Source organism: Pristis pectinata, chromosome 9 (genome assembly GCF_009764475.1).
Source record: "Pristis pectinata isolate sPriPec2 chromosome 9, sPriPec2.1.pri, whole genome shotgun sequence".
Classification (NCBI taxonomy): Eukaryota; Metazoa; Chordata; class Chondrichthyes; order Rhinopristiformes; family Pristidae; genus Pristis; species Pristis pectinata.
In genome coordinates, this window is record NC_067413.1 from 33,243,388 (window position 1) to 33,265,762 (window position 22,375).

Genomic DNA, 22,375 nt, shown 5'->3' on the forward strand with positions numbered 1-22,375 from the left:
TGGAAAATGATACAGCACAAAAGGAGCACATTAGACCCACTGATGCTTCGTTCTTTTGTAGAGCCACTCAACTAGCCCCACTCCCCTGCACTTTCCCTCTTGCTCAAACAGTTTTATTGTTTCAAGTATTTATAAATAATAGTCTGCCTTTTCCAAAAGAGATAATGCCACAATACTATATTTTGAAAAGGATTATATCATGATTGGCACCATGTAAAATGAAACACAGCCATGTCCACTGAATGTTGATGAGCACAGGATGATGTGGGTACTTCGATTCCGACCATCCATATTTTTATTTTACTAAGGCCAGCAGAACTTTCTGAAAATATCCGGAAGTCTCCGATTTGATTTCATCAGCCAAAGACTTCTTGTACATCTCCTGATACCTCTCCTTAATGTTTGGAAGATCAATCTGTTGAATGAAGAATTGCAGGTCACATTTCTTATGGTGTGGGAGTCATCTTAAACTCTCACTTTTACATGGAGGCACATCACTGTGGGAGGAGGGCAGGGGAGGATGATGTGTGTTTCATTCATGGGTTGTCATTGTCATGGGCAAGGTTGGCATTTTTTACCCATCCCTACTTGCCCTTGAGAGAGTGATGGTGAGCCACTTTCTTAAATTGCTTCAGTCATTCTGATGAAGGTGCTCCCACAGTGCTGTTGGGGAGGGAACTCCATGGTTTAGACCCAGGAACAATTTAGGAAGGATGATGTGTGTCTTGGGGGGGAAGCTACAGGTGGTGGTGCCCCATGTCCATTGGTAGAGGTCAAAGGTTAGGCAGGCGCTAACAAAGAAACTGCAATGTACCATATGGATGGTACACACTGCAGCCACAATGGTGGAGGGAGTGAAAGTTTCGGGTGGAGTTTGCGGTCTTAGTCAAGCGGGTTGCTTTGTTCTAGATGGTGTGGAGTTTCTTCAGTGTTGTTTGAGCTATTTTCATGTAGGCCTTAGAGGTTGTGGAAAGATTTGGAGGAGTGAGGAGGGGAGTTAGTTGCCATGCTAACCATCACAGTCTTTCACAGAGTGATAGAGTCATACAATGCAGAAACTGGCCCTTCAGCCCATCCATTCCGTGCTGACCATTAAGCACCATTTACTCCAATTCTATACTAATCCCATATGATTCTCCTCACATTCCCAGATTCTATCACTCACTTGCACACAAGGGGAAATTTACAGAGGTCAATTGACCACTACACCACATATCTTTGGGATGTGGGAGCCCCTGGAGGAAACCCACGTAGTCACATGGAGAACATGCAAACTTCACACAGACAGCACCCAAGGTCGGGATTGAACCCTGATCACTGGAGCTGTGAGGCAGTGGACCTGCTTGCTGTGCTACTGTGCCATCAAAGTACTTTACTTCACCGGCTTTAAAATGTGATTTCTGTCTTTCTCAGTTCCGATGAAGGCTCTCGCACCTGAACCATTGACAGCTTCTCTTCCCATAGATGCTGCCTGACCTGCTGAGTGTTGTCTGAGGTTAATTGACTTCATCCATGAGCATGTACTTCCAGTATGCTGTCAATCATTTCCTGCCATCATCCAACCTAACTGGAAACCAGACCCATAAAGCCAAGTTTGAATTCCATGTTACCTCTGAGCGAGAGACCAGGATACGAATCAATGTGTCTTCGCTTGTCCCCACGTCTTTCATTGCTTCATGTAACACCTCTGCAAAATAGACTTGGCAGTCCTTGGTACACTGAACTGGTTAAGGAAAATAAAAAAATACTGAGTGCCAATTCATTGGCTGATGCTTAAGACCCTACCTAAATCACAGGACAGACTTCAAAAGCTGGCAAAGAAGACAGACAAAACTGCAGAAAAATAATTATTATATTTAGTTGCAAAAGTCATTAGGTACGTTCGTTTCTGGGAAGCAGAAACAACTTAAACTATAAAATGTTTATTATAAGATCCTGAGGGGCCCTGGCAGGGTGGATGTGGCGAGCATATTTCCTCATGTAGGAGAATCTAGAACTAGGGGTTGCTGTTTAAAAATAAAGGGATCATCTAAGCAAGACAAGAGCAGAGGTGAATTTACTTCCCTCCAGGGTTTTTGAGTTTTTGGAATTCTAATCCTCAGTGGTATTGGTATTGGTTTATTATTGTCACATGTACTGAGATACAGTGAAAAACTTTTGTTTGTGTGCCATCCAGACAGATCATACCATATATAAGTACATTGAGGTAGTAAAAAGAAAACAGAATGTGGAATATAGTGTTGCAGTTACAGAGAAAGTGCAGTGCAGGTAGACAAATAAAGTACAAGGGTCATGACAAGGTAGATTGAGAGATTAAGAGTTCATCTTTAAGTGTATGAGAAGTTCGTTCAGGAGTCTGATAACAGTGGGATAGAAGGTGTTCCTGAGCCTGGTTGCACATGCTCTCAAGCTTTTATATCTACTGTCCGATGGGAGAGGGGAGAAGAGAGAATGACCAGAGTTGGGGTGGGGGGGGGGTCCTTAATTATGTTGCTGCTTTCACGAGGCAGCAGGAAGTGTAGACGGAGTCAGTTGAGGGGAGGCTGGTTTGTATGATGGACTAGGCTGTGTTCACAACTCTCTGCAATTTCTTACGGTCTTGGGTAGGGTAGTTGCCATACCAAGCTGTGATGCACTCAGATAGGATGCTTTCTATGCTGCATCTGTAAAAATTGGTGAGAATCATCAGGGACAGGCCGAATTTCATTAGCCTTCTAAGGAAATAGAGGTGTGTTTCATGGCCATAGCCTCTACATGGCTGGACCAGGACAAATTGTTGGTGATACACCAAGGAACTTGAAGCTCTCAACCATCTCCACCTCAGCACCATTGATACAGACAGGGGTGTGTACTCCACCCCTCTTCCTGAAGTCAATGACCAGCTCCTTCATTTTGCTGACATTGAGGGAGATGTTGTTGTCTTGACACCATGCCACTAGGAGGGAAAGGTTGTTGTCTTGACGAGCAAAGCCTTTGAGTATTTTTAAGAGAGAGGTGGACAGATTCTTGATGAGCAAGGAGGTGAAAGGTTTCTGTGGGTAGGCAACAATGAAAAGTTGAGCTTGCAAAAATGGATGCCAGAACATGCTTGAGGGGCCAAATGGCCTCCTTCTGCTCCTAAAACATTTAACTCATGCCATTAAATCCTGTCTGTGGAATGTTTTGTCTCAGTGACTATTGATTCTTCGACACACATTGCTTGGTATATTGCAGATCTTCGTTAAAGTCCAGGAACGTAATTGGTTGGGTCGATAGGGTTTGCTGCAGAAACAGGTGAGTCTGGGGTCTGGGATTGGGTGGACAGGCATCCAGGGCTGGGAGAGGCTGAGAGGGAGGTTGGAGACCCTGGAAACAGCCAAGAGGGAAGATGGAGGCCTGAGAACAGATGAGGACAGAGATCATGGAAATAGACTCGTAGAGCCATGGAGTTGCGCAGCACAAAAACAGGACCTTCAGCCCAACTCGTCCATGCTGACCAGGTTGCCTAACTGAGCCGGTCCCATTTGCCTGCATTTAGCCCATATCCCTCTAAACCTTTCCTATCCTTGCTCATATCCAAATGTATTTTAACTGTTGTTATTATACCTGTCTCAACCACTTTCTCTGGGAGCTCATTTCATATATGCACCACCCTCTGCATGAAGAAGTTGTACCCTGGGTCCCTTTTAAATCTTTCTCCCCTTACCTTACACCTATGCCCTGTAGTTTTGGACTCCCCTACCCCGGGGAAAAGATTATGGATATCCACCATATCTATGCCCCTCGTGACTGTATAAGTCTTTATAAGGTCACGCCTTAACCTTTTACACTCTAGTGGAAAAAGCCCCACTTATCCAGCCTCTCCTTATAACTCAACCCCTCCTGTCCCAGTAACATCCTCGTAAATACTTTTTTGAGCCCTTTCCGGCTTAATAGCTGAGAGGGAGGGCAGAGATACAGGGTGGTACCCAAAGTGAGAGAGCCCACAGACTTCGGGAAGGGCCGTGAAGGAGGGTGGAGTCCCAGGAGTGACCTAAAGGGAGTGCATAGACCCTGGGAGTGGCCAAGAAGGGGGCAATGAGGTACACTTTGATAGAGGTCTCATACTGTAGAATCCTCAATTTCTTCATGAGAAATGATATTAATACTATTAATCCCATTCTATTCCTTCCCAATCATCCCGTTGATATTCCCCTGGATTTCTCTGCTCCAATCTCTGGAGTAGGAGATAAAGTCATGACATTGGGACTCAGAAGTCGGAATACTACCTACTGACCCACCTATGTTCTTTAAGCACCTTCAACTGGTTGTTGTTCCACCAGCGAATGATCTGGTAAATTTCCTACCAAAATATATCTGTCTGCAGTTCCAGGAGGAGCCCAGCCAATCTCCTGCCATAAATCTCAGAGAACATCAGCAGGATTCCCAGTGAGATAGTGTGAGTGCGTGAGGAGCAGCTGTTACCTTGGGAATTCTGCCAATTTTCTAGGACACTTACAGCAAGAGATCAGGGCAATCCCTTGCACCTCCTCCCTCATTATCTTCCTCCCTCAATTATCAATACCCAAAGCATTAGAATTATCACCCTTCTAAGAACCTTATGAACGTACCACTTGATTCTTTCATTAGATACCTCATCTATTGGTACTTGCTATTATTATGAAGATTTATGTGAAATAAAGAGCTTAAGAACATCCCATTCAGCCCAACAGGTCTATCCACTGAGCTTCACAGTGTCAAAGAGTGTCATAGAGTCATACAACACGGGAACTGGCCCTTCAGCATACTGTGTCCATGCCAACCATCATGCACCAATCTACGGTAATCCCATCTTGCATTACTATCAACTCTCCCCTTCCCAGCCACCCATCTACAATTAGGGACAACTTACAGTAGCCAATTAAGCTACCAATCCACATGCCTTTCAAATGTAGACACAAGAGACCGCAGATGCTGGAATCTGGAGCAACAAACAATCTGGGGGAACTCAGCGGGTCGAGCAGCATCTGTGGGAGGAAAGGAATTGTCGATGTTTTGGCTCGAAACCCTGCATCAGGATTGAGTGTGGAGAGAGGAGATAGCTGGTACAAAGAGGAGAGGGGAAGTGGTGAAACAGGGGCCAGTAGGTGATAGGTGGACCAAGGAGGGGTGAAGGATGATGGGCAGTTGGAGTGAGGTGTAAGGAGAGGGAGGGGTGGAGTTGGGAGGCAGAGGAAGGTGGGTGACGGGTGAAAGCAGAGAAACCTACTGGCCCCTGTCTCACCCCTCCCCCTCCCCTTTATACTGGCCATCTCCCCTCTCCACACTCAGCCCTGATGCAGGGTTTCAACCCAAAAAGTCGATAACTCTTTTCTCCCCACAAACCCACTGAGTTTCTCAAGCAGATTGTTTGTTGCCTTTCAAATAGGACAGGAAACCAGAGAACAGAGGAGTGAACGCATTTGGTTACAGGGAGAACGTGAGAACTCCACACAAACAGCACCCAAGGTCAGGATCGAAGCCAGGTCTCTGGAGTCGTAAAGGAACAGCGCTAACTGATGTACCTCAGTGCCACCCCCTCCCACCCACCTTATCTCTCCCTGTCACTGCATTCTTTCCCCCTTGTATATTTAACTAAAGGCCTGCATTTGTGCTGTAAATTCTTTGTAACATATTGTGGGTGTGCTAATTCTACCCAGGTTAAGATCACCGAAAATGAACTTAAAGTTTGCCATGAGACTTATCAGGCATTGCCCTGGGGAATTGACTGGTTACATCCAGATAATTCTGGTACCCATTGCTACGTTCTGCAGCCATTTGTCTGCTGTTGAAAAGGTAAAGAATAAATTATTTTGAAATAATCATGACCACATCAGATGAGCTTTGAGCTTGGGTTCTGATGGAAGGACTTCAAACTCTCTTTCTCCTTCCACAGATGCTGCCTGACTCGCCGACTATCCCCAGCATTTTCTGTTGTTTTATTTCAGATTTCCAACATCTGCTGCTTTTTTGCTTTTCTACCTTTGAATTTTCCTGTTGTTACATCAATATACTGATACTATTAGCTGCTCAGAAGGCCAGTGTAGCTGAACAAACAAAGTGTGATAAAAGACAGAAAATGCTGGAAACACTCATCAGGTCAGGCAGCACCTGTGGAGGGAGAAATAGGGATAACATTTCAGGTTGAAGACTCTTTGTCATTTTCATTTTCAAGCTGATGAATGGGTTTATGTTTAGGAGAAGCTTTTGGAGTTAGGGAACCAAGGTAGATAGAAGAGATTGTAATACAGAGTAGCCTGATCCAAAAGAATGGTAGACAGGATTAAGGGGTTGAATAGCCTTCTTCTACATCTCTCATGCTGCTGTAACTCATGCATTACCAGACACTCATAACTGAGGCTGTGACACTAACGTTTGCCATAATATTGAAGCTTTTTAAGAAAGGAAAGAAAAGTAATCTCACACACGATGCTTCGAAATAAAACAGTCTAACTTATTACTAATCATTACTCAACAATTTACCGATTGTCAGATAAGCCTTCTTCACGTCACCAGATGTTTCTCTTTTGATCACCTCCTCGATGCTTGAGCCATGGAGCTAGATAGATAAGAGGGAGATCAGCAACAGCCCCTCTCCCACCAACTAATCCATCTGTAGTTACTTAAAGGGAGTCATGACTTGGCGGGTGGCTTTCCACAGAGACAAAAGGTCATGGGTTCAAATCCCACTCTGGAAATTTGAGCATGGAATTCATGCTGACACTCTGCACGGTACTGAGGGAGCACTGCACTGCTGGAAGTACCACCACCTGGATGAGATATTGGTCTGAAATATGCAGATGGGATTTAATGCTTCCTCAGGGAATCACCAACCAACTAATGTGTCGGAGTACAGATAAGAGGAGATCTCATCAAAACTTTCAAAATATTTCAAGGGCAGACTAAATGCAGGAAGATGCTTTCCCCGGCTGAGGAGTCCAGGGCATAGTTTGAGAATAATGGACTGAGACGAGAGAAACAACTTCACCCAGAGGGCGGTGAATCTTTGGAATCCTCTATCCCAAAAGGCGGTAGCGATTTAGTGATTGTGTTCATTCAAAACACAGATTAATAGATTTCTGGATGTTAAGGGATGGTGCTGAGGTACAAGATCAGGCCATGATCTTGATGAATGGTGGAGCAGGTTCTATGGGGATGGATGGTCAACTCTCATAAGATAAGATATCTTTATTAGTCACATGTACATCGAAACACACAGTGAAATGCATCTTTTGCGTTGTGTTCTGGGGGCAGCCCGCAAGTGCTGCCACACTTCCGGTGCCCGCATAGCATGCCCACAACTTCCTAACCTTTTCGCCTTTGGAATGTGGGAGGAAACCAGAGCACCCAGAGGAAACCCATGCAGACACGGGGAGTTTGCAGTACATATCGGATCTCACACTTTGCTGGTGGACTTTTGCATTAAGTCCAGGGACATTCGGTAAAGCACTGAGTTGAGTGGCCATACCCACTTGGCACCTAACCCTTCTGTTTCACTCCAGCCTTAACTGATGCATCTAGTCCAGCCCTATTAGATGGAATCACTGACCAATAAAACAGTGACTGAATATCAGTGTAATTTTTTACTCTTTTTTAAAAATTAATATTAACATTTGTAATTGATTTATGTGCTAGGTGTAGTTTTAATAAATGTAATATTTTCTTAAAAGAGCAATTATTTTAAAAATTATTTCTCGGCCACTAGGGTGGACAAGGATGAGGCATCAGAATCCACCTCCTGAGGTCCAATTACCAGTTGCGGTTCGCTCCACCTCGTTACATAGTCATGGCAACAAGCTGCATGGCCAAGAGAGGTATGTGCATGTCCTGCCTTGACTTCATATCCTCTTGTTATTAGGTTAAGGGTTATTAGTAAAGCTAAGATCAAGGGTTTCTTTCACTGGGGAGTGATCTACACTTTCCAATCTTAGCTCCTGAATTGATTGGCTCTGAGCTAATGTCTCAATCTCCTTGACTTCACTCCCTCTCAATGACCCGGATTGGCAACCAAAGAAAATGGTGCAGAAGAGGAGTTGAGGTTAGCATAGAACAGCCATGATCACATTGAATGCCAGAGCAGGCTAGAAGGGCCTGGTAACCTACTCCTGCTCCTATTTTCCAGTGTTCTTATTTGCTTCCAAATGACACAAATTGTGATTGCTACTCACTATTTCATAGGCTTTGAAGGTAGCCCTCAGCTGCATACAACTTCTCTTGGTTAAGACAGTATTAAATGCCAGTTCATCTGTACCCCAACAATTTTCACCAGCCTGCAAACAGAAATGAGTTTTTTTTATTTCAAAAGTTATTGCAAAGAGCATCTTTTTATTCTTGCATGGATTGGAGTTTTATTCACCTCAAACAGTTTTTTGGCATCTTGTTCAGCCAGGTCTTCATTGACTTCGAACCCCTCATCTCGGTTGGCCTGCATTTGTACAGTTATCAATAAGGTTAGTCAAGTCATTGCTACACTTATTATTTTTCAGTGAACAGCTGGTCTCTCTGGTTGGATTCGGTTGAAGAGACTACCATATCTATTGTATATAATCTCAGGACATCACAAAACAAATTATATCCAATTAAGTCTTCTTAAATTGTATTCTCTGTTATAATGTAGGAAAATTAGTAGACAATTGATGCAAAGCAAACTCTTACAAACTGTAACATGATGATGGCCAAGTAATCTGTTTTAGTGATGTTAGTTGAGGGGTAAATTTTGGCCAGGACTCTGGGAGGAATTAAAATTTAACTCTTTTGTGACAAAGGGTCTCTGACATGAAATGTTAGCTTTGCTTCTCTTTCCACAGATGCTGCCTGACCTGTTAAATATTTCCAGCACTTTCTGTTTTTATTTTGGAATTCCAGTATCTGCAATTTTCTTTTATTCTTTTGAGATGCAAATTAGAATTTTGTTTTGCTGAGATGCTTGTGATTGCAACTAAAGACTGCAGTCAAGTTATGATTCAAAAACCAATATATGGTGGCTAAGACTCAATTGAGACACTGTTCCTTATTGGCTGAGAATGTATGAGCAGGGGGTGACTGTATACGACCTAGGCCACAGAGACTGGATAGGGTGCATTGGAGATCCACAATGATCATTCCTGGAATGCTGAATCTTAGCTGTGTAGGGAACTTGGATAGACTGGGATCATCCTTTTGGTGCAGAGGAGAATTTTAATTGAGGTGGAGGAAATTATGAAAGGCATGGACAAGATAAATGGGAAGGACCAAATGCTGGTAAATGGGACTAGTACATTTGGGTGCTTGATGGTCAGCATGGATGTAGTGGGCTGAATGGCCTGTTTCTGTTCTGTTTGACTCTATGATCTATTTCATCTAACAGATGTTAGTGACTGGAGTCGTAGATTTAAAGTAATCAGTGGAAGGACTTAAAGGGAAACTGAGGAGAATTTTTTCACCCCAAAACGTGGGTATGAGGGAGAGTCCAGAACTCGGTCCCTGAAGGAATGATGGAGGCTGAAGCCCTCACCACACTTAAACTAGTTTCAACACCAGTCCTCTGCTCTGAAGAGTGAGGCTCTATCTCTATTCCTTTCCTTCCTGCTGGATTCTCCACACATTTTTCAAAGTCCAAGTTTTGAACATCCATTTTGATCCTCCTTCTTCCTAATATCCATCATAAAAAAATCTGAATGTCAAACTGAAACCACCCCACATCCCATTCTCTGCCTCCATCCCTCCAACTCACCATCCCTCCTGGTATCCAGCCCCCTCCGCGCTCCCCCCTCCAAGGCCTTGCTTAGAAAACATTTGGTCAGAGCCAGAACTGGCTTACTTTTGGTGAATATATCAAAATCTTGACATCTAACTGCTGCTTATACCACTTGGCTTCTTTTTCTTGGTTGTGAGGGATGGTTTTTCCTGGCTAGCTCTGTCACAGAGATGGCTTCTATGACTGACTTCTGTTGAAGCTCTAACTTATTTTTCCCTTATGCATGCTAACCAAACCTTCCCTAGTTTTTATTTTAATTCAAAGTTTGTCAGATCAACCAGAGAGTGAAATAATCACATTTATTTTATGAACAAATTGTTGTGATTTGGGACATTCTGCTTGAACGAGCAATGGAAGCTGTTTCAATCGGACCTTTCAAAAGGAACTGGATAACAAATGAAGAGGAAAAGTATGCACTAGTCTGGCTTGCCCCAAGTTGGGTTTGGATTGACCATAGTTGGGTTAGGGTGGAATTGGCTGTATTCAAGTCTGGTTGGGCCCAGTTGACTGTGATCAGCTTGGGTTGGGTTTGGATTGGCAGTAGTTGGATTATATTCAGGTTAGCCTCAGTCAGGTCGGGTTTGCATTGGCCGTGGTTGGGTCAGGGGTTTAAATAGCCATGGTTGGGTTGGACCATAAACACAGACCATAGAATTGTCCAATGATTGGGTCATGTTTGGATTGATCATAGACCGAATACGTTTGGATTGGCCTTGGTCAGGTCAATTTTGGATTGGCTGTGGTTAGGTTGGACTTGGATTTGCCATGATCGTTTATCTTTGGATTGGTCATAGACCAGGTTGTTTAGATTGGCCTTGGTCCAGTCAGATTCTGCTCTGATTGGCTATGGTTCTGTTGAGTTCAGGTTGGGTTTTAATGTTCTATCTGACCAGATCTCTTGTTTGCTGAGATTTTGGAAAGAACAGGGAAATTGGAGGAATTGAGACCTTTCATAGAAAGCCAAAGTGGGCACATAGGTCTGAATGACATCCTTCCTTCCTGTGTCAATCTTTCTTTTTATTCTATAACTCCACATTTTTCTAATAAGGTTTTGGATAAATATTAAAATGGATATTACATTCATACTAGCTAAGGCAAGGTGGTTTGATTTTATTAACCATCTTGTTAGTTGTTCATTTATCAGGTGTTCTTAAGTATGAGCATTGAGATAAACAAGTAGCCTTCATTGTTGTCAGTACTTTTTTGTCATTTTTAGAGAGTGTTGAACCTCTCAATATTTCTTACCTCAAGCAATGAGAGCAGCAATTTCTGTAGAGTTCCACTGGTGTCACTTTGAATATCATTTACTAGATCACATGGGAACACTGCAGCAGAGCAGAGGGATAAGATTTACCATGTATATTGAGTCTAAATCCAATATAATGGATACAGAGTGAGAGGGAGAAATGGTGGTCAGGATTACGCTTGCTTCTATAGTCCACCCGTATCCAGACTGCATCCAAAATTCCCTGGTATCAGCAATACCATTCCAAGGTCAGTTGTCTCCCACAGTGTAATGGAGAGAGGTAATAGCCCAAGTTCACATCACAGCAGAAACCACTAGAAATACTTAATTGTAGATCTGAACAATATTTTGTGTCTTCTGGCTAAGCAACAAGTCAATTTCAAATCCCCATGGGTCCCTTTCTTTGTAACCTTCTCCAGCTCTACAACCCTCTGAGATCTCTTTGTTTCTAACATGGCTTCTTGCTTCTTCAGTTTTGATCATTCCAATATTGGCAGCCGTGCCTTCAGCTGCCAAGGAACTAAATTCCAGAATTCCCTCCCTACACCCCTCATCTCTCTCTCTCCTCCTTTAAATTCCTCCTTAAAGCCTTTCTGTGTGACCATGTGATTTTGTTCCAATATCTCCTTTTGAAACTAAGCATCAATTTTTGTTTGATAATTTCCATGTAAACATCTTTGGGATATTTTGCTTTGTTAAGATTGCTATATATTGCTTTGGGTTACTCCCTGGCATCACACACGTACCAAAGTACAAAATCTTTTTCTCTCTCTCTCTCTCTCACACACAGACACACAGACACACAGACACACAGACACACACACACACACACACACACACACACACACACACACACACACACACACACACATATGCTGGGATGGAGTTGTTCAATGATGAGGAGAGACTGGAGAGGCTAAGTTTGTTCTCCCTGGAATGGAGAGGTTAAGAGGGGATATGATTGGGGTATATAAAGTTATAAGGGGTATAGATAGGGTAGACTGCAGTAAACTTTCCCCATATCAGAGGTAGATAAAAACAAGAGGGCATAGATTTAGAGTAAGAGGGAAGAGATCCAGAAAGGATCTGAGGGGGACCTTCTTCACCCAGAGAGTGGAGTGTACCTGGAATGCACTGCCTGAGAGAATAGTTGAAGCTGGGTCGCTGGCAGCATTTAAGAAGTGCCTATAAGAAAATTTGCTATATATAATGGTTGCTATATATTGCTTTGGGTTACTCTCCTGGCATCACACATGTACCGAAGTACAAAATCTTTCTCTCTCTCTCTCTCTCTCTCACACTCACACAGACACAGCCACAGCCACACCCACACAAACGCACACACACACACACACACACACACACACACACACACACACACACACACACACACACACACACACACACATGCTGGGATGGAGTTGCTCAATGATGAGGAGAGACTGGCTCAGAATGCACTGCCTGAGAGAATGGTTGAAGCTGGGTCGCTGGCAGCATTTAAGAAGTGCCTATAAGAAAATTTGAATTGCCTCGGCATAGGGACCAAGTGTTGGAAGATGGGATTAATACGGAAAGATGCCGATTGGTCAGTAAGGACGATTTGGCCCGAATGGCCTGTTTCCATGCTGAATGATTCTATAACTCTGTGACACACACGCAGACACACTTTACTACATGCACATATACAGCACACTCACACACAAAGGCACACAAACACTGACACACAGACGCAAACAATTAGCGTGTGTGTGTGTGTGTGTGTGTGTGTGTGTGTGAGAGAGAGACAGAGTCATAGAATGATATCTTTCATGTAGTAATTTGTCTTTTGGCTCTTATTGGATAAAATGTTGTCATTAAGACACTTTAAGGAGATATTAGAACTAGCAATGAGAAGTTTGGTCAGAGAGGTAGGTTTTAGGGTCACCTTCTGGCTGAGATATTAAACCAAGATCCCTTCAGCCCTCACAGGTTGAGGTGAAAGATCCACAACTTTATTTTATAGAGTTCTTCTTGGTCTCCTGCATGATGTGCAAACCGCAAACATTGCACTCCATCTGGGGGCCTGTTGAAGAACTGCAAGCATGTATCATTCCCAGTGCTGGGACATGAGGCTGCATCATATACATTGGCAATAAGACCTTGGCAAATCAGTGTTACTTCCTGAGCAACATCAGTAAATTCTGCACTGCAGAAGATGTGGTGAGATTCCAGACAACTGAGGCATTTCCCCCGGGTAATGGAAGCTCAAACGCCATCTATAAATTCGGCGATGACACCACTGTTGTTGACAGAATCTCAGATGGCGATGAGGAGGTGCACAGGAGTGAGATAGATTGGTAGGTTGAGTGGTGTCGCAACAACAACCTCGCACTCAATGTCAGCAAGACCAAGGAATTGGTTGTGGACTTCAGGAAGGTGAGGTCGGGAGGACACACGCTAGTCCTCACTGAAGGGTCAGCTGTGGAAAGGATGAGCAGCTTCAAGTTCCTGGGTGCCAACATTTCAGAGGATCTAACTTGAGCCCAACACATTGATGCAATCATGAAGAAGGCATGCCAGCCGCTCTAGTTCATTAGGAGTTTGAGGAGATTTGGTATGTCACCAAAGACTCTTGCACATTTCTACAGATGTGCAGAGGAGAGAATTCTGACTGGTTGCATCACCGCTTGATATGGAGGCTCCAATGCACAGGATTGAAATAGGTTGTAGAGGGTTGTAGTCTCAGCCAGCTCCATCACGGTCACAACCCTCCCCGCCAGCAAGGGCATCTTCAAGAGGCGAAACCTCAAGAAGTCAGCATCCATCATTGAGGAACCTCACCATCCAAGACAAGCCCTCTTTGCGTTGCTACCATCGAGGAGGAGGTACAGGAGGTACACACTCAATGATTCAGGAACAGCTTCTTCCCCTCCGCCACCAGATTTCTGAATGGTCCATGAACCCATGAACACTACCTCATTATTCCTTTTTTGCACAATCTATTTATCTTTGTAACTTATAGTAATTTTTATGTCTTGCACTGTACTGCTGCCTCAAGACAATAAACTTCATGACATACATCAGTGATAATAAACCTGGTTGTAATTCTGATTCTCTTGGTACATTGAAATACCAGTTTCCCAGAACTCTATGTCGTAGTCATCATCTGACATGGCTCCCAACCTCAATATCCAGGAGATTGCAAAAGTTTTAGGAGGTGGAAATGCTCTCCCTGAAGAGGCTGCAGAAGTAAATTTTGCTGGGTTAGAACATTCACTGTGTCATAAGGTCATAGAATCATACACTACAGAAATAGGCCCTTTGGCCTACCGAGTCTGTGCTGACCATCAGTCACCTATTTACAATAATCCTACATTAATCCCATTTTTATTCTCTCCACATTCCCATCAGCTCTCCCCAAATTCTACCACTCACCTACACACTAGGAGTAATTTGGAGGAGCCAATTAACCCACCAACCTGCATGTCTTTGGGATGTGGAAGGAAACCAGAGCACCCAGGGGAATCCAACACGGTCACAGGGAGAACCTGCAAACCTCCACACTGTGCACATCTCCTGAAACATGTCAGCCCCCTGGAGGCTGAGTCAGGGTAGGAGTTCCAAGAAATGACGATGCAGCAAAGCCTTATAGTGGGGGACATAAGAGGATAAATTCAACACTCTAGAAATTATAAAGTGAGCTTCAGAGCTGTTGGAATTTGTCTGCCCTTGTTCAGTATAATGGCAATCTGAAAGAGACAGGGAGCTGTGGGCACTCAAAGCTGTGGCCAACTCTGAAATACTCTGCTGAGCACTTCCGACACAGTCACACACGTAGGATGCTGGAGTTAGAATAAAGTGACAAGAAATACAATCAGAACCTTAAGGAAAAGGCCAATGCCTGAAAATATCATTGTATAGGAAACAGGAGCAGGGGTTGGCCATTCAACCCTGCAGTTCAGTTATGTCATGGCCACCTGACCTTGATCTCAGCTCCACTTTCCTGCCTGATCCCCAAATCCCTCGATTCTTCAGAGTCCAGATACCTGTCTCTATCTTGAGACAGAAAATGAACAAAACTTGAACAATTTTGCTTCAAAGGTTTCATTGAAAATTCTTACAGTGCTCATTAGGCTGGATGAAGGGAGTGTTTCATCTCAATGAGGAGTCTAGAACCGGGGTCACACACTGAGAGTAAAGAGTAGGCTGTTTTTCACTGGGATGAGGAGAAATTCCTTCAGTTATAAGGTGGGGAATCTTTAAAATTCCCTACCCCAGAGGTCCCTGGAGGCTCAGTCACACGGCTCAATTAAAGTAGATACCAATGTTAAAAAAATCAAGAGATTTAGGGATACAGCAGCAAAGTCGCACTAAGGTACAATATTAGCCACAACCTTGATGACTGGCAGAGCAGGCTTGTGTTCTTAAATTTGTAACAAGCATTCTTTCCAATTTATTAAGTATTAATTGATCTAGTTATTATTAAGAACTTACTTTGTCTGTATGCTTCTTCTGTGGCAATGATTTGCTGAAAAACAAATTATAATTAGTAAATACCTACACATGCTGACCAGAAGTTTTGTCCAGATCACAGGATTGATGAACTAAGGACTGGGAATGTGGGAGGCCATGGATACAGACTGAGAGTGACAAGCAACTCAAATAAAATGGACTGAGTACAGGAGGGACCAGACAGTGCGTGTGCATGAATGTGCATGCGTTCCCATGTTTGTAGGTGAGTGTTTGTGTGTATGTGTGTGTGCGTGTGTGTGTGTGTTTGCATGTAAATTTGTATTTGTGTGTATTTATGCATGTGTGTGTCCATGTGCATGTGTGTATGTGTGTGTGTGTGTGTGTGTGTGTGTGTGTGTGTGTGTGTGTATGTGTGTGTTAGGAAGAGTTCCCTGCATGTTAACCCAGCATATAGTGAATGTATTCCTTTATGATTTTGTTCCTGGAAAATCTCCAATGATACCGCTTCCCAAAGCACCCCCCATAACAACAACCCACCGCCCCCCCCACCCCAACCCCCACCAAGACTGGACCCGATATCTCTGTCCAGATGATGGTCTGGGAGCAGGAAATCTCATCTTATCTCACCCATCAAAACAAAGTGCAAATTCAGAGGCACATCTGCACAATGAAGCTGGACTTTTCCCAGAGGGAAATGTAAGAACTACATCTGGCCCATTCTCATCACTGTAGATTTTCAATTGTACATTCACTAGCATGAGTCCCACTCATAAATCTGCCACGATTGCACAAGAAATGATGCCATTGCGTGTACATCTGAAAAGAAAATTTTGTCAGATGTACATTCAATTGCACCATTTCCTGTGCAATAGTTGTTTTGGCGCATTGCCCAAAATGGCTCTGGGAGTGGACAACTGTGTTTTAACAGCTCTCTGTTGGATTAAGACCCTACAGGTATCTGTCCTATTGTTTGGTTTCAATCCTTTGGGCCACTCTCCCTTCTCAAGTGGTACTGCCCCCACCACAACTCCTCCAACACCTACTGGTCTCACCACCCAACCTACCTAACCCCACCAACCCCAATTACCTCTGACCCTTAACCACCCCTGGCTTCCAATTCTCAATCAGTCCAAGACCCAAAACCCAGACTTCCAGATCCACCAATTGCTGACTCATCTGACAGGATAATGGGGAGAATCCAAGAATGTGGGACTACCTGGAGATCCCACTTAAAGAGACAGCACAGGCTGGATGGGCCAAATTGGCTTTTTCTGTGCCACATGATTCAATTTTTCAGCTCTTGACACTTTGGGAAGACTTCTTAATGAACAAGGTCATAATATGTTAATCCTATAAATAATATGGCTCAGAATTAAACATACTGAATTAGCTCTTGTGCAGAGAAGCTCGATGACGATATCTTCATCTGTTCCAGCTCCTTTCATTGCTTTGTTCAGCAACTTGGCGTCAAAGTGGCAGGGCTGATCTAACATGGCCAATATTGTCTTTTCTAAGCACCCACTGAGTTCTTCTTGAATTACTTTCTCAAGATCCTACAGAAAAATACAGGGGAAAATGCAACCAGAGTATTAATCTGATTTTCTCTTGCTTCCATTTGTTTGAGGCCAGATCAGACCAGATCGGATGTACTTCCGATCTGGTCTGATCTGGTCTCCTCGGATACCTGTTGTCAGTGGGCTGGAGATTGGTCCCAAGTCACATTCCAGGAAAAGGAAATCAAGGTGATGATCCTTTGATCATAGTCATGAAGGTAGTAATTATTTCAGCAGACAGCAGTTAGAGAGGGAAGAGGAAATGAATCAGAAGTGTACAGTAACATCTGTGGAGAGAAAAAAACATGGTGGTTACCTGAAATTGAGGATGGCAGTGTATCTAGATAGAAGGTGTGGCACTGTTCCTCATGGATCATTGGAGCAAAGTAGGAGGCTAAGGACAGGCAGGCCAAAGAAGGAATGGGATTAACGACTGGCAACTGGAGAGGCAGCTAAGGTGATGACCCTAAATGGCTGGTTGTTTCCTCTGGATGGTGTATTAGATGGACCTACCCCCACCCATGAGAAGGATTGCCACCCATCCTCTTCACAGCAATCTGATTCACTGCCCATAGTGAGCTGGGAGCTGCGATGTCTTCTCTTGTTCAATTCCCATCACAGGGGGAGAAACAAAGCAAGCGAGTATTTTTATAACACCTATCAGTATCTCACTGTGGCTTGGAGAGGTTTAAAGCCAATGAAATAATTTGATGGCACAGGGGTGCAGCCAGTAGAGCTACTGCCTCGCAGCTCCAGAGACCTGGGCTCAATCCTGATCTCGGGTACTGACTGTGTGGAGCTTGCACGTTCTTCCTGCGACTGCGTGGGTTTCCCCCGCATGCTCCAGTTTCCTCCCACTGCACTGCCCAAAGACGTGTGGGTTGGTTGATTAATTGGACACTGTAAATTGCCCCCAGTGTGTGAGTGAGTGGGGGGAGCTGATGGGAATGTGGGGAGAATTAAAAAAGGGAAAAACATAGAATAGGCACAATGAGATAGGCACATGAATGTGCAGAGAATGGAGGGATATGGACTTTGTGTAGGCAGAAGAGATTAGTTTACTTAGGCATTTAATTACTAGTTTAATTAGTTTGGCACAACACCGTGAACCAAAGGGCCTGTTCCTGTGCCGTACTGTTCTATGTTCTAATAGTCTAAATAGTCAGTGTGAAAATGATAGAATGATTGGCCTGTTTCCATATTAAATGATTCCATGACACTGTCATAACATTGGAAATGTGCTGCCAGTGTGTGCACAGTAAGATCCCAGACAGAGCAGTGTAGTAATGAACCTGTCATCTGTTCATAATGACCAATATTGGTCCAGGAAACTAGCAAGAATAGCATAAACTGAGCATGGTATCTTCTGCAAGGTCTTGAGATGGTAACAAGTAACTGTCCTTTCCAAAGGACAGCACCCCTGACAGTGCATCACCCCTTCAGTGTTGTACTGGGAGCACCAGTCTGGTTTATATACACCTGTCTCTGGAGTGGGGTTCAAAGCCACAACCTTCTGACTCTGCCCACAAGCTACAGGTAAAACATCATTGTCAGCTGGGAAGTATTAAAGTGGGATGAACACACAGGAGACACCAGGGACTGCAGATGCTGGAATCTGGAGCAACACACAAAGAGCTGGAGGAACTCAGCGGGTCAGGCAGCATCTATGGAGGGAAATGTACAGTCAGCATTTGAAGTAGATTTAATAGAGTGGCTTTTTCCTCAATGGAAATTAGTGAATGTAATTCTTCCCCAGTTTTTAGCATGAAATGTGCATTGTGCTCTGTCAATGGCTTCAATGGAATGAATGTTAAAGCCATAGGACAACAGATGATGCCATCATGTGGCGTATTTAGCTGTACTGACCATCTGTCTTTCAGTGTTTCTGTTATTTATTTGAAGTTTGTGAAGTTGCACCTTTGAGGTCATTTTTGGATCTGAATGATACAAATGACTCAGATATAGAACAAGCAAAACTTATAATGCAGACAGGGAACCAGTGCAGTGTGGACATCTCACAAAGGAAATGGAAACACAGTCCCTCGCTCCAGTATTTGTTTATTCCCTACATGATGAGCTCATCGATTTTGGACCTGATAAAGACAGGATACAGACCTCCCCGGGTTACAAACATCCATCTTATGGATACTCTTACATATAAATGAGCTCCCATAATGTTATTGAAATCAAAAGTCTGAAATACAGACATATGTTTGTTCCTACAAACGGCAGAACTAGTTTTCCTCTCTCCACTTCTAGTAATTGTTCTTTCTTATCAGTCTTATGTGTTTTTGATGCCATACATTACAATACTGTGGAGGTATGGTTATCAAATCAAGTGATTATCGTGTATTTTCTGATTTACAGACAAAATCGACTTATTGATGTCTGAAAAAATGAAACCCGTTCATTACCTGGGGATGGCCTGTAGAGTATCATCTAAATAGTGAAAATCTAGTAACAGTGGAGATACAAAGAGACAAATTTGCTAGACTGATACCTGGAATGGGTAGTTGTCTTATGAGGAAAGATTGGATAGGCTAGGCTACACCTGCTGGAGTTTAGAAAGACTGAGAGGTGACTTGTTGAAACATCTAAGATCCTGAGGGGTCTTGGCAAGGTGGATGTTTCTCTTGGTGGGGGAACCTTGAATGGGGGTCAGTGTTTAAAGACAGCAGGTTGCATATGTAAGATAGAGAGGAGGCAAAATGTTGTCTCCTAGAAGATGATGAGTCTTGGAATTCTCTTCCTCAAAGGGCGGTGGAAGGAGAGTCTTGGAATATTTTTAAGGCAGAGCTAGATTAATATTTGAGAAGAAAGGCATTGAAAAGGTTAATGCAGGTAGATGGGAATGTACCATCCATCATCTTATTAAGCAATAAAGCAGGTTTGCGTGGCCAGGTGTCGAACTCCTGCTCCTAATAACTTGGGACAGCACCTGCATGTCTAATTAAAATGCTACAGACAGGTACAAAAATGACCAAAAAGGCTAGTGGAGAGATAGCTTTTCCAGAGAGTAGAAGTTGTGCTACTGTGATACAAAGTTAGATCTTGCCTGGAGTACTGGGGAGAAGTTCCGGACCACAAATTAGAAAGGCTTTATTGGAAAGAAGTGACATTTTGCAGAATCCATGGGATAAAGTGCAAAGAGCACAAAAACTAGGGCTATATTCTCTGGCACTTAGAAGATTAAGGAAAGATTTGATTGAATGTTCCAAGATATTTATGCAAAATGGTAGTTTAGATGGAGAGAGACTTTGCCCGCCGGTCAGAGAGTCTGAGATAAGGAGGCAGAAATTAAAAGTTGGAGCCAGGCTTTGCAGAAGTGAAGGTTGGAGACACTCCACACATGCAGACAATGGGAGAAATTGTGGCTCTTCCATACATGACAATCAATGCTGGGTTTCATTTCAAACAGAGATTGATAAGACCTCCATTAAAAAAGGGGTTAAAGTGCAAAAGCAGGAAAATGGAATCAGATCAGAGATCTACAATGACCTCATGGAATGGTGGAACATACCCAAGGGTCCAAATGCCCTTCCCCTGTTCAAATGTTCCACTGTGTTAAACTTCACCTAAGTCTTGTTGCAAGTTGCACTTACTTTTCCGTAGAGAGCTCTGTACTTCTCTTTTATTTTCTGTCTCTGTTCTGTTGAGCGACTTGCTAGAACTTTAATAATTGTGATTTCATCAGTTCCTGTGAAACCCAAAAGTAAATATTGTAATGTCCGTTGCAAATTGCATTCAGTCACAGAAATAACAATGACAGGGCAGTGTAGCTGAAGTGTTTAAAGCAGCCAAGGTCGGATGGCACAGTGAAGCAGCAGTTAGTGCTGCTGCTGCTGTACAGCTCCAGCGACCCAGGTTCAGTCCTGACCTTGGCTGCTGTCTGTGTGGATTTTGCACGTTCTTCCTGTGGCCATGTGGGTTTCCTCTAAGTGCTCTAGTTTCATAGAATCACAGAGAGTTACCGCACAGAAACAGGGCCTTCAGACCACCGAGTCCATGCCGACCATCAATCACCCATTTACACCAATCCAACATCAATCCCATTCTCCCTACATTCTATTAACTCCCTCCAGATTCTACCACTCACCTACACACTAATAGCAATCTACAGTGGACAATTACCCTACCGATCTGCACACGTCCCTGAGATGTGGGAGGAAACTGGAGCATCCAGAAGAAACTCACACAGTCACAAGGAGAACGTGCAAACTCGACACAGACAGCACCAAAGGCCGGGGTTGGACCTGGGTCTCTGGCGCTGTGAGGCAGCGGTTCTATGAGCTGTGCCCCTGTGCTGCCCTTTTGCATAAGACCAGGAGGACATTTTAGACCAAATACAACCTCCCACATCCCTAATTCATGTGGGTTTGTTGGTTGATTTGCTTCTGTAACTTGTCCCTGGTGTGGAGTAAATGGAGGAGAATCCGGGGGTGGGGGGATGGAGGGGGGTGGAATTGATGAGGTATGTGGAAGAGAATTAAAAGGAGATGTGAGGAAGTAGGAAGCATTGGATTGCTCTGAGAACCAACGTAGATTTGATGGGCCAAATGGCCCCCTTCTCTCTCATATGAAAGCAAAATATTAAAGAAAATATATATAGAGGGAGAAGCAACTTCTTGTCGGGGACAAGAGAGCACAAAATTGGAGCTGGGTGGAGTACAGGAGAGATTTCTTCACATAAAAGGGGGCAGACCCCTGCTGTTGCCTTTGCATGTTGAAGGGGCATCATATTGAGGAAGAAGCCCATGAGATGTTTTGCTTCAACATAACAAGAAAAGAAGAAGATGGAAACTAGTGACAGGTAAATCGGGACGTAGCACCATCTAATCATTGCAGGCAGAAGTCATTCAGCCCATTGAATCCATGCCCTCTTCCCATTCAATCCCCTCACATCACTCTTTGGCCTTAACCTGCAAAATCATTTTCCATTTTTAGTGTTCTCAGTTCAACTTCTTTCCATCATCTTTACAGGCAGAGAGTTCAGGTCACATTAGTAAGTGTTTTTTCAACACATCCCCCATGTATCTTTTGCTCTTCCCTTTAAATGCTTGTGGTGGTCCTTGAAACATCTCCTAGGGGGAATAGCTTCTCTCTGTTTATCTTGTCTTAACCCATCACAATCTTCTATACCTCTATCAAGTTAGCATGGAAGTTTTACTTACTCAAGAGTTATAAATTCTGCCATGCAACATTAGCAACAACAGTTTGTATTTACATAGTGCCTTATACATAGCTACTTAGCAGGTGTGAGATCGGACAAAAATAATTCTGTATGAGCAAATATTCTGACAGGACACCAACAGCATAGTTGAAGGGTTAAATTTCTCAAATATCTGTAGGATCTGGAATACTAGATACAGAATAGGGTTCCTTGTTTAAGAA

The 22,375-nt window shown here is 43.5% G+C and overlaps 1 protein-coding gene across 1 annotated transcript in view; it reads right to left on the minus strand.

The window, feature by feature from the left end:
• Nucleotides 1-295: 295 nt before the first annotated feature.
• LOC127574499 (annexin A13-like) overlaps nucleotides 296-22,375 on the minus strand; it is a 34,857-nt gene continuing 12,777 nt past the window's right edge. The window contains exons 3-11 of the mRNA XM_052023528.1: nucleotides 20,587-20,681; nucleotides 16,814-16,984; nucleotides 15,453-15,486; nucleotides 10,979-11,058; nucleotides 8,354-8,422; nucleotides 8,166-8,267; nucleotides 6,481-6,556; nucleotides 1,611-1,723; nucleotides 296-415 (exon numbers count right to left, since the gene is read on the minus strand). Of these exons, the coding sequence (XP_051879488.1) occupies nucleotides 296-415; nucleotides 1,611-1,723; nucleotides 6,481-6,556; nucleotides 8,166-8,267; nucleotides 8,354-8,422; nucleotides 10,979-11,058; nucleotides 15,453-15,486; nucleotides 16,814-16,984; nucleotides 20,587-20,681 (860 nt within the window). The remainder of the gene's footprint in view (nucleotides 416-1,610; nucleotides 1,724-6,480; nucleotides 6,557-8,165; nucleotides 8,268-8,353; nucleotides 8,423-10,978; nucleotides 11,059-15,452; nucleotides 15,487-16,813; nucleotides 16,985-20,586; nucleotides 20,682-22,375) is intronic.